This window comes from Lagenorhynchus albirostris, chromosome 17, assembly GCF_949774975.1.
Source record: "Lagenorhynchus albirostris chromosome 17, mLagAlb1.1, whole genome shotgun sequence".
Lineage (NCBI taxonomy): Eukaryota > Metazoa > Chordata > Mammalia > Artiodactyla > Delphinidae > Lagenorhynchus > Lagenorhynchus albirostris.
Window position 1 is genome coordinate 53,633,885 of NC_083111.1, and position 12,683 is coordinate 53,646,567.

The window sequence follows — 12,683 nt, forward strand, 5'->3', positions numbered from 1 at the left end:
GCATCTGCAGGAAGCTGAATAACCAAAACAATCCATATAATTATGGCATCTCATTCTGAGGTTGATGGCAAATTCTTCATTCACGACCTGTGAAAGACTTCTCTTGTCCTTAAAGTCAACATTAAGGCATGCCAAGTTTCCTATAAGAAAATTATTCTAATGATAGCTTTAAATGTTACAGTTCTATAATTATAAAATATTCTCCTAGTAGATACATAGACTTGAGTGTACATAAACTTGCACACTAGCAAACAGAAATGATAGGTGCACTCTTAAAAGTAACCCATGGATTTTTGAACTCAGTTTTTTATGTTTAAAATAACATCTTACTTTTTACAGTGCTAGTGCACAAGTCAGGCCAATTACTTCCCAAGGCTTATGCCCATATGAAAGTTGGAAGGAAAGAATATTATAGAATACTATGAACCATAAAATGATATGGCTGAAAATCAGCTGAAAGCCGATATGTCAATTCTCTTTACAAATCATTTTATACTGAGAAAAGCCAGTGAGATTTCATCGTAATTCTTTTTATTGTAGTCATTCTTTATGCCCAATTCTGGGAAAGGGTAAACCCCATTACAGAGAACTATAAGGATCTGTCTTATTCCTTTGTCACAGTGGAATATAGTTGGTGGTATTAAATCTTGCTGAACAGGTGAACCATTGGTGAAGGTTGTGAATCTCTTTTGTCAGACCACATTTTTGTGGTAGCAGTTATTGCTGCAATGGAATCTGGCCTTCAGATTGGAAAACCTTCTCCTAATATATACATAGAACATTTGTTGTTTAACTTTATATGAATAATACAGGTTTTGCATGTGCCTGTCATTGCACGTGTGAAAGATGAAGCCTAAAATGTTCAAATCTTCTTGCCCAGAATTTTTGCCTCTCACAAAGAAGTAACAAAAAGTAGAGCCACTTGGATTCACACCTTTAATTCCTGATATTCAACTGACATAATTCTCACTCACTCATTTATCCTTATGCCCAGCAGCAAAGGGGAGGCACAAGGAATTTGGTAGGGCAGTCTCTTTGTCTAAATTTGCACCTCGAAGGACATGTGCCAGTACTGGTCCAGTTGGGTCCCTAAAACAATTAAGTATGAGAGGGATGGACTCATATTTTAAGCAGACAGTAAAGCACGTGAGACCGATAGCAAGGCAAGTAGCTAGGTAGTATAGCATCAAGGGGCATGGCAATTTTGTGGGTAAAAACACCCACAGCCACCAAGAATTTCATGGTTCCAAGCAGTCCTGTAATCCTCTAAACTACAAACCAGCTATGAAATGGGGAGCCTGGAGGAAAGACATTCTTCTTATGAGGGAGCCAGTACATCATATGAGATGGTCTGCTTTAGGAGCTCCAGATGGCTAAAAAGGACACACAACATTACAAAGAAATCACGGCAGCTCTGCCACAAACAGTTTAAGGTGAACTAAAAAGGAACAGTTTTTATTAAAGTCATTAAGACACTTAAACTGTTCGTTAGCAGCCTGTAGATCCCGGTAGTAAGAGAGAAAGGCAGCTTTCTTTGTGGTACTCACCGCTTTGGGTCTCAACGCTGAACAATGAGCTGTCTTCTTTTAAGATTAGGAAGGTGACTCTAAGTTTAGTTTTCTAAAACCTGGTAAAAAGTTAAAGACCTAAACAACGGACCTCTGCAAAAAGAGTTCTGCTTCTCCAGGTCTAGCAAGAAAAGCTCTCATAGATAACAACCAGCACCATGTTAAAGAGATAGGCGTAAAGTCACAAATCTCCAGGAAGACTCCAAGACCAGCACCATAGCTATGGTCTGTTCAGTGACTATAACAGTATCACCTGATGTTGCCAAAGTACTTCTAAATAAATATATTTAGAGCCCCAGACCCTCTTTATCAGATTGGAAAAAACAGTGTCTAAAGTTCAGGGTTTTTTGTTACCTGTGTTACCATCACTTTAAATTCAGTTAATCTTTTTCTTGAATTTAGGCACTGACAGGATGAACTACAGCTACACAGCTGAATACCTGGGGAAATCATAACTGATTAAGGCAGTTGTCTAAATCCTGTCAACACAGCACTAGAGGAGACACCCAGATGATGTTCTGAATTGGTTCCTTTTGGAGTAATGGTCTGCCCACATAAAAGGAGAAGTTAAAAGAGATATGTCCTATATATCTGCCCTATATACGAGCAGATTTAAATAATGTTGACATAAGTAAGCATATACTTACTATATTTCAATTTTAAAAGTTTAAGGAAGAAAAGGAAGAAATATATTCTAAGTCTTTTTTTCCCTGAATATTTTTTCCTAATTGGGATATATACATATATTTATATGAATATATATGTAGGAATATATATCCTTTAGATCACATCAGAACTATATGTAGTTTGGTAGCACTACAACATTCATTAATTGCTTCCAAATGAAGAGCTTTGACTTTTTCTCCTTTAGCATCAGTTTTACAGAACTGAAAAAACGTCCTAACACCTGATTCTCAAATTTGTCTTACTTCAGAAGCTGAAAAATCAGGCTTCTCATTAATTGTTTGTCTGCAATTTGACTAATTAATCCTGTTTCATCAATAAATAAAAACAAAACTCAGCTGATGCCATTTAGCATCTCTGAATAAACATGTATTTTTTAAAAGTATATTTTAAAAAAACACACAGCTCACACCTACTCACGAAGCCAAGGAGATTATTCCCTTATTGCCTCAACGTCACGCAAAGTAGATCCTCAAGCAGGCTAGAATCTGAAAATTTATATATAAACCTCAGAATATGAAATTTATACTGCTGTTAAGCCGGCCTCAACACATGAGAGTCACGGTAAAACAAAAGTTTCTTCAAAAAGCAGTAGAAAACAGAAATCATGTCTATATTATACCAACTATTTCCAAATCAGCAATAGTCTGTTACATAGGATAAGGTAATCCAGCTACATCCAGCTTCCTCTGATGTCCATATAATTTACCATTTTAACCTAATAATTCTTTCACACACCTGTCCTCACTATTTTTATTATCCTCTGATCTTCTCTTTTTGCATTTCGCTTTAACCCTTACTAACACATAGTGTACCTAACTCATCAAATCAATCTGACACCCACAAGAGCTCACTCACATAAATATCCTGACTCACACACTCTGCCAGCCAAAGTCACCCACATATTCCACAGTCTTCAATAACAACAAAAACTTCAGACATTAGAATTAGGCTTTAGAATCTACAAAGAAATCACTTTCTCACCTCCCCTTTCCTGCCCTCCCACCCCAATTCCCAGCTCCAGTCCTCTTTAAGAATGGCCCCACTGATCCTGGTAACACAGTAATGGAAACTAAAACAACTCTTGAAGTGGGAAGTTGGAAACACCTCAGAGAAGAATTCTAAAATGCAAGATATTTCTGAGGCTGCATTCCCCATCCCCTTCTTGAACCATAACCGTACCAAGACACTGAGTTAGCATGGATGCTAGGTGTGTGTTTTACAAAGTATTTACTGTTTTGCTCATGGTGCTTCTAATCAAGCAAGTTTGAATTCATGAGGCAAGATCTCACAGGTACTCAGGGCCTGGATATTAGGTGCTCAGAATGATGCCTAGACCATTGTTAGGGGCAGGTGGATTCTGGTGAGGAGTGCAGTTCCCACTGAGTCAGTGTGTTTAGTCTGTCTCTCTCTCTTCTCATTTTAATATTTTTGGCTGTGAGCTTAAGGACTGCTGGATCCTGGCGCAATGACTTGTTGCTTGGCCTGAGTAAATGACACCAGTTTCTAGGCACGGTCCCCAAGAGTCTAGCTGCACTTGTATTGGAGGTTTTCTCCAAACAACAACAAAATGTCACCTGGGAGTGTGCCTGAGCCAATCATGAGTCAACCTGCCTAGATGCTTAGATATCTGGAAATAGGATAAAAACATCTTATTCTTGCCTCTCTGGTGTGAGAACCAGGAAAGACTTCAAGAGTGCGCATAACCAGTATGATAGCTAAATCACAAACAGAAAATGAAATTTATATCAGCAATTAATTTTACTTCATCTAGAAAATGGGCATGTGACACTGCCTAATATCTGACACTACCATTCTGGGTTAAATTCAGATTGTTTGATTTATATAATTTTATTTTACTAGAAAGTTTATTCTTATGACTTAGTTACCACTTCTGTGTACTGGAATAGTTTTGAATATAACATATGTGTTTTTGCATTTTTAAATAATCAGTATCCTCAAGCTTCGAAATATTCAAAGTCAAAACCCCATATTTTAGTGTTTAGCCAAATTACAGGAAGAATAAATTTAGCAAGAAAATGGATAAGCACCTTTGAGAATTAAATGTAAGCCTTATTATGTGATTAGCGCTTACATTCTTTTTCACAAAATAGGTTGTTAATTGACCCTACACCTCCTAGTGTCCAAAGAATAATATCCCATATCATGTAAAAGAAATCGTTTGCACACTGGATTGTTAGAAGTATTTTGCTATAGAAGTAGAAGCTGATGGCCATTACAGATTAATTACTCTCAGCTCTTGAGGACTGGTGAAGCTGGTTGTGGTTTCTTCATGCATCTTACATGGCTTTTCTTCTACATAAAAGTACATAGAGAACAAAAACACTCACTGGCTGTTCGTTTGGGAAATAGACTTTCCTCGCCAGGCAAATAAACTGCACTGTTACTTTTAAGAAATGTGTTGTGTTTTGTTTTGCTTTGCTTTGTTCTGTTCATATAAAATGCCAAGGCAGACTCTCAAGAAGTTCACAACCAGAATTAACTCTGTACAGCGAGAGCATCTTCCTCTACCAAGGACAGCTCCAGGGTGTTTTCATTAGTGCTGGTTTTCATCCTGAAGTTGAAGGAACCGTAGAGTTTCGCAGACTCTTTGGAAGAGGCAAACCTGTCACGCCGATATAGCTCCCCCTTCCACATGGACATCATTAGCAAACAGGAAAGAACGACCCCCCCAAGCGTGAGAAGGCAGAGGCCGGCAATCACACAGCGGTCTAGGTGAGCCCCCAGCCTCGCGCTCTCCTTCTCCAGACGTTCCATCTCCCGGGCCGGCACAGTGTTGGGATCCACAGTCACATCCCGTGGGACAACGTAAGAGATGATCACCAGCAAGATGCCAGTGACCAAGAACAAGATGGCGCTTATGAAACCATAGTCTACTGACTTCCCTGAAGAGGTGGCTTCCGAGCTTGCATCATCTTCATCTTCGGATATCAGCGATATGGCAGCCTCGGGGGACCACTCATTTGGATTTCCCCAGCCAAGGTCTCCCAGGTGCTTACTCCCTTTTGCTGAAGGGGAGCGCCGGTTCCTTTGCTCCAGGTTGATATTCTCATCCACATAGGTAAAAGAAGTTTCTAATTCCTGGCTACAGCAGTCACAGACTTTCTGTTCTGCTGTTATTTGGTTGTTCCCTGAGTTGAGAAGCCCTGGTGGCAAGAAGTCTAGCTGAATAGCACTGTCTTGCAGTGAGGGGGAAGGGGATGCTGGAGAAGGGCTAAGTTTAGACCCTTCCCTCTCTGGTGCTCTTGGTGTCGACGTACAATGTCTCTGGCAGCAGAGAGCAGCTTTAGTGGCTGCTGCATCTGCCTGGTCCCTGGGAAGCCCTCCTGAACTCCAGTCCACAGCATCACACAGGGCTGCCTGGCTGCTCTTCTTAGCAAGATAGTGGAGCTCCATTGGAGCTAGTCAGACATCCCCCAGCAGCTTCCAGAAAGTCTGCCAATAGCAACACAGTTAGATAAGAACCCAACAGGAGCTAAGGCCGTACCACCAGCAGTATTGCTCCTGAGGCCCTCATCTCCTTTGTAGCCACAGGTCTTGACACTTCAGCCCCAATTCCTCCTAAAAGAGGTAAGAGAAAGGAGAGGCTACCTAGTGGTGGGAAAGTGTGAGAAGGGCAAATCCTCTGTCTTATCACAGGGATTAACACTGAGAAATTTAGGCCAGGGTAGAAAAGGAACATGGAGGAAGTGGCAGTGTCTCTGAAGAAAGCATTGCCGTCACCAAGCCAAATTTATCCAAGGACTCACACATTTCGGTGACAGGATCCCTCAAACGAGAAGGCAGGTTTCCTGCATAGAGATACAAATGAGAAAAGCAGGGACCTTTTTTAGCAGAGCTGCTGATTTTCTGAAGAATCTAGGGAAGCACAGACTTCTCAACAATTCAGTTAAATTATAAGTGTTTAGACTCTCTGTAGTTCAGAACAGATTCTAAGACAGATTAGTGTTAGAGCGTCACCATGGGTGAACCAATCAGTATGTCACTATCAGTTGGGCTCTGTTGGAGCTGGGGCTCAGCATTTTGACTGGGTAGCTCTGAAATGGGTGAAAGATGGCTAGCTTGATCAGCCACCCCTCCTAACCTTACACTTTGTATATCCAGAGACCCTAGTCACACAGCCTTGTTCACAGTGCTTCCATTCTCAGCTTACTGCCAGATGGTGGTAGCATGTTCTGGACCCAAAAGTATGTGGACGACACACCTCATTGTGTGATCTCTGCAAAACACAATGGGCTAGCCCACTCCTACACACACACACACACACACACACACACACACACACACACACACACACACACACACACACACACACACACACACACACACACACAGCTGCCTGCTCCAGGTATAGGTCTGCTACTCCCACTCACTGGGTCTGAGTGGGTATGAGTTCCTCTACCTCGGCATGGTTTGCTAACAAATGTGTACAGGAAATCAACTGTCTAGAAGTTTTCACAAATCCAATCTAGAAGTAAACTGACAATAAAAGACAAATCATCAACCCACAGAGTCACAGTTTTGTTGAGGCAAATAGGTGGAAAGCTATTTCCAAAGTTACCTCTGGAACTCTGTATCCGTCACATGCCCTCAGCCCCACCACAGCAAGGCACATTTATGGGATAGAAGTTTGTGTTGAGCAGAAAACCAGTTGCCCATCTTTCTCTGCCTCTGCCATCTTTCTGAGGAATAAAAATGTACTTTCCACTATCACCAAGTACAGAGGTTTCAAGCAAGGGCCCTTTTTATTTTGCTTCCAAGTTCAGGGTAATAACTGATTTAACTCATGTCTTGGAGGCTTATTATGCTTCAAAATCCACATCCCAGCAGCTGGTAAACCCACACAGAAACGCAGGTAGGCCAACCTGAAGTCCACCTGGCAACTCACTTAAAATATGGGAGAGGAAATTTACATGTTTTCTGTTCTACATTAGAGTTTGTTTAAAACACACACACACACACACACACACACACACACACACACACACTTCTCTCCTATTATCGGCGTTTCTCTGGGGCTAAAACAGATAAAAACCAAACCCAAAACAAAAGCAAACAAAAAAAATCAGGTGCAGGAAAAACACAACTGAACCAGAGCTTTCCTTTAGTAGGTGGACAGACCCCCACTGCAGGATCCCTCAGTGAAGGAAGCGATGATAACGGGTTTGACCAATTACTGAAATGAGAAATCATCTCGCAGTTCCCTCAAACATTAGGCGCTGTGATTAACCCTTGGCACAAATAACCCATCAAATTGGATTACTTTAGATAAAAATCGGCAGAGTCCCTTATGGGACTTCCAATTTATAACAAAGAGGGAGAGAAATCTCCACTTAATTCGCTTCTCCTGCTGCTTTTTCTCTTAAAAGGGAGACTGCTTGTTCCATCGGAACAAGCCGCACAGTCGATTTCCTTTGCAGCTCCGTTATCCGGGGCTTCCATTCTCAGGGGAGAATGGATAATCCCAGGGGACCAGCTAAAGGCTCTTTCCTTCAGTCTACTCCCTCTCGTCTCTGGTTTAAGAGCGCGGTTAATGAAACTGCACCGCAAAACGAAGGGTCAGCACTCTCCCTCGTCCGTCTGCCAGCAATTAAGGACATTAATATTTGCATTGGAACTAACTGACACAGGCGAGGCTGGTCTGGGGGAGGCGACCTCGGGATCCGTCCTGAGCGCGCTGTGCGGGAAGGGCGCGCCGCGAGCTCCGGGCAGCGGTGTCCTTCGCGGAATCAGTCAATCCATTCCGGGTGAACTCCGCGTCCGCCGAGGTACCCAGTGTTGGGCTGCGTTCGCCAAATACCCTAAGGCAAGGCAGGCACCTTGGGCAAGGACTGGGGACGCTCGGCCAGGCTCTCGGGGTCTCTCCCTCGCCCCAGCGCCTCCTCCCCGTCCCTCTCTCCGCCACTCACCTCCTGCCTTGGCCACCCAGCGAGGCTCGAGCACCGCGCGCTTGTCCCTGCGCGGCTCCTCGGGAAAGTACCCCGCTCACAAGCCGCAGCACTTGTAGCCTCTGCGCGCCGCCGGGCTCCGTGGGGTGGGCAGCGCCTGCTGTGCCGGTTGGGCGGGCCGGGGCGGGGCTCGGCTCTCCCTCTTGCTGAGCATCCCGGGAGATGTAGTGCGGTTCGGCCTCCCTGCCTCCCTCCTGTCTCTCTTCTGTCCTACCTTCTCGCTTTTGCCCTTCCTGAAGAGGAGTTCCCGCTATACCTCCGTGCTCCGGCCTGGCACGTTAGAAGAAATCGCTGGCTCTTAAACTCAGGCTTAGGTCCCCTAGCCTCAGGTGTGGCCACAGGATTATGAGGGAAGGAGTGTATATTTAGTTACAACTATGTGCCAGGCAATATGCATATTTCGTTTTGTTTAAAAGTCAGAACAAATCCTCCACGTAGATTTTATTAATCCTCATTTTACAGATAAGGAAAGAGGCTCAGAGGTATTAAGTGCCTCATCCAGGGTTACAAAGACAATTAATGATTGCTAATAAATTGTATCCAAGAATCTGCTTCCAAAGTCATTGCCTTGGTCACAAAATCAGGAGAAATGTGAACATTGAGGGTAAGGGATTGTCCTGTTCTCCTCTGCATCCCCTGTGCCTAGCAGAGTGTTTGAATAATAATGACCCAAAATAACAATAATTAACATACGTAGCACTTACTATTGCCAGGCTCTCTTCTAATCACGTTGGATACATTAACTCATTTAATGGTCACAGTTAATTTTTTTTTTTTTTGCGGTACGCAGGCCTCTCACTGTTGTGGCCTCTCCCGTTGCGGAGCACAGGCTCCGGACGCGCAGGCTCAGCGGCCATGGCTCACGGGCCCAGCCGCTCCGCGGCATGTGGGATCTTCCCGCACCGGGGCACGAACCCGTGTCCCCTGCATCGGCAGGCGGACTCTCAACCACTGCGCCACCAGGGAAGCCCCACAGTTAATTTTTAAAGTCCTGTAAAAATCCACTTTTGTAAAGATGGGGTTTTACAAAAGAGGAAACTGAATAACAAAGAAGCTGAGTAATTTGCCCTAAGTCATACAGCTAGTACTCGGTAGAGGTGGCATGAACCCCCAAAGGTCCTAAGCATTATGCAAATTGAAAGAATGGAAAAAGGACCAGAAGGCAAGAAAAGAAAGGGTTAGGAATAAAGGAAATCTGGGGGTTGAAGCTACTGAGATGTGATTCCTAGGACAGGACAGAGTAACTTCTTTGGGTCACCAACCTCTTTCTAACCACAGCCAACACTGCGACAGCCAACAGCCAAACAGAATGTGCGGTTTGTGAATCGTCTCCAAGTTTTCAGCATCTCCTTTGGGGTGATTCTAGGGTTATTGATTGTTTTTATCAAAGGGGAGCAAGAGAAGGGTTATACTATAACGTCTTCCTGCTTGTGAGTAGCTCACATAAATTCTGTGGTTGCTTGCTTTCAAATAATAGATCAATCTCCTATAATGATGATTTTGTTGGTTTTCCTTTATATTGATAGAATTCATAGTCTCATAGTTCCAGGGACTTCGTAATATAACACTTTTAAATCTTTTCTCACTATGACTCTCTTTCAGCCAGTTAAGCCCATCTGTTGCTAAACATGACATATCTATTATGGCTTTTTCTCCTTTGCTCATTAATTACACTGTTTTCCAGTGAGAATATCCTTTCCTCATTCCCCTATTCCCTCCACGCTTCAAGGATTAGCTCATCAAGCCACATTTGCTGGGGTGCATTCTGTTCCTAGTGCTATATATTTAAAAGGGAGCCCAAAGACACCATGCACTGTCCAGAAGAGAGCAATTAAGAAGCTGAAGAAACTTAAACTCATGTTGGACAAGGAGATGCTAAAGGAACTTGGGATATTTAGCCAGAGGAGGAGACTCAAAGGAAACAAAAAGTAACTTTAAATTATTTGAAGTTTATGAATAGAAGAGGAATTCTATACTGTGGTTAAAAAAGGGAAAAGCAGAACCAATGACAATAATAGTATTTATTTGTCCTAATGTGTTATCTTTAATTCTTAGACCAACTCTATAAGGGAGCCAGTATTATTATACCCATTTTACAATGTAGAAATTGAGTATTGAAAATGTCTTTTTCCCAAGGTATTAGAAGTAATAAGTAACTGGTAGAGCCAAGATTCCAACTCGTGTCTATCTTCACCACTACACTATACTGAGCAATGCTTCACAATCATTTTCACAGCAGAACATAAATAAGAAGTGATCATATGTATTGCACTGGGATAAACACAGGAGGTTTCTCATGGCCATCATCCTGGTGCTATGGGTACTTCAGGCCCTGCAAGCCAGCTAGGGGGCCCAAGGGAGGAGATAAACCGGCACATCTGTAGTATACTGGGGCACCTGAGGATGATGGATACAGGGGCTGGGAAGCTCTGGATAACACTATCAGACTTAATAAGGAAGCTAATTTGAGGCTGAGCATAAGGAAGAACATTCTCTTTAAGGACTTGAAGCAGGATGTCTCATGAAAGTGAATTCTGTTATTACTGGAGAGGATTAAAAAAAAAAAAAGAACCATTGATTAGTGATGTGGCAGAAGGGATTCATCTAGTTGGGTTAGAGGACCTCTATGGTTTTCTGCTGAAATGATTCTAAGTTACATCTCCTTCGTGAAGCCCTTTTCCTCCAAGCCAGCTCCCAAAGCTTCTACCTCCTATGAACTATACTAGGACTTGTCAGCACTGACATTTTTTAATATTTATCAGCCACTACCTTGTGACATTTCTAGAATGTCTAGGTAACTACTGCATATCGTTTAACTTCTCACTTAGGTGCCTAAACCTCTAATAGCAATTGTAAGCTCCTTAAGGTCAGCATCCACATATTAAATGTCTTATTATCTCCTACAGAAGTAAAATATTTCTACTGAGTAGAGTGAAGGAAAATGCCAAGACTGAACTGAGACTGGAGATGATTATCTATTCACATTATTCTCTCTCATTTCCTATTTCTGAATATAGTACACTTGACTGTCTACATATTCTTGAGCATTAAAATAAAATCAACTCTGTGCCAACATGGTACAAAATCTCCTTCAAAATTCTGCAGAAAAAAAATAAATGTGAACTTAATAAGCTTCTGGAAAGAAAAGCTTTGTGAAAAATACCATTTGCTAGAATAATTTCACCTCTCTCTCCTATAAGTTCATGTCTAAAATTCCCTCAAAATCTCACCCAGGAACCTTTTTCAAGAGACTTCCTTGTTCATAACCCCCAAATTCTTATTGCTCTTCTAATTGGCATTCTAGTGGCATAATACACTTCCTTTTATACTATCATGTTACATCTATAGAAGTATTTCATATATATTTTATACTGCTTTCTTTATACCGCTGTCTCTCTTCCCAGATAAAATTTAAGCTCTTTGAGGACCAATATATTCTTTCTATAACTTTGAAGATACACTTGGGCATAAAACAGCAAAAATACATGGCCAACAATGGTTCTTCACTGTATGCTTACAAAATGATTGACACCAATAAAAAAATGATACTAAAGTCTAAGTAATGATTTTGATCTTACATAATTTTTAATATGGTTCATATTTTCCTGTTTACTTATACTCCATGAGGTATGAGAGGCACAATCATGATTACACCAACTGGAAAAATAGACTCTGAGAAGTAAATTTACCATGTGAACCAAAGGTAGTGCAGGGACTTTGGAATTCCCTGGTGGTCCAGTGGTTAGGACTCCACGCTTTCAATGTCTAGGGCCCAGTTTCGATCCCTGGTCAGGGAACTAAGATCTCACAAGCCTCGCCGAGTGGCCAGAAAGGTAGTGCAGGGACTTTTAACAAATAGTCTCTTGTAATGATGACTGAGGATACTTTCCAGTTTTCTCTCTTCAGCAATAATAAAAAGGACTGATTATAAATAAATATCCTTAGTGGATTTAGAGTTAATAGGAGAGGCTAGGTTGTAGGGTGGTAAGAAAGACATTGGCTGGATAGAGGCTCAGTGACTTCATGGGAATAGTATAAGGAATATGATTTACTTTATGTCCAAGCTGACACTTCTAAATGGTGGAAGAAAAGGATAAAAATGACCAACTTTTATAGTAATGAAGATCTCATTTATTAACAAAATTCTAGGAACAACAAAAAAGTCACATTAAGTTTTAAAGTCTTCTTTAAATAAAAATGCTATAGCGGCCAGGATAGCAAGTTATTTAAATAAATAAAGTGGACAGATACAGACACTAGGGAGGAGGGAAGACTGTAGCCAAATTGAGAGCAAGTGCTTTTCCTAAGGGGTCAGTGTCCCCTAACTGCTTTACCAGATGTTTGTCTTGAGTGAATTCATACATCAATAAAAGTCAGATATCCCAATTTTTATTTAAAAATTCAAAATGTTTAAAATTTAAATGAAAAAAAAATTTTAATTTGTATGGATCAAAGAAAACAT

General features: G+C 41.7%; 1 protein-coding gene across 1 annotated transcript; it reads right to left on the reverse strand.

Annotated features, from left to right (window-relative positions):
• Window positions 1-4,751: 4,751 nt before the first annotated feature.
• TMEM74 (transmembrane protein 74) lies at window positions 4,752-5,669 on the reverse strand. Its single transcript, XM_060127421.1, has one exon. The coding sequence runs from the start codon at window positions 5,667-5,669 to the stop codon at window positions 4,752-4,754; it is 918 nt and encodes a 305-aa protein (XP_059983404.1).
• Between the last annotated feature and the right edge of the window lie 7,014 nt (window positions 5,670-12,683).

Bases quoted from the DNA above. Each gene is read 5' to 3' on its own strand.
- TMEM74 (XM_060127421.1), bottom strand. From the start codon at position 5,669: ATGGAGCTCCACTATCTTGCTAAGAAGAGCAGCCAGGCAGCCCTGTGT.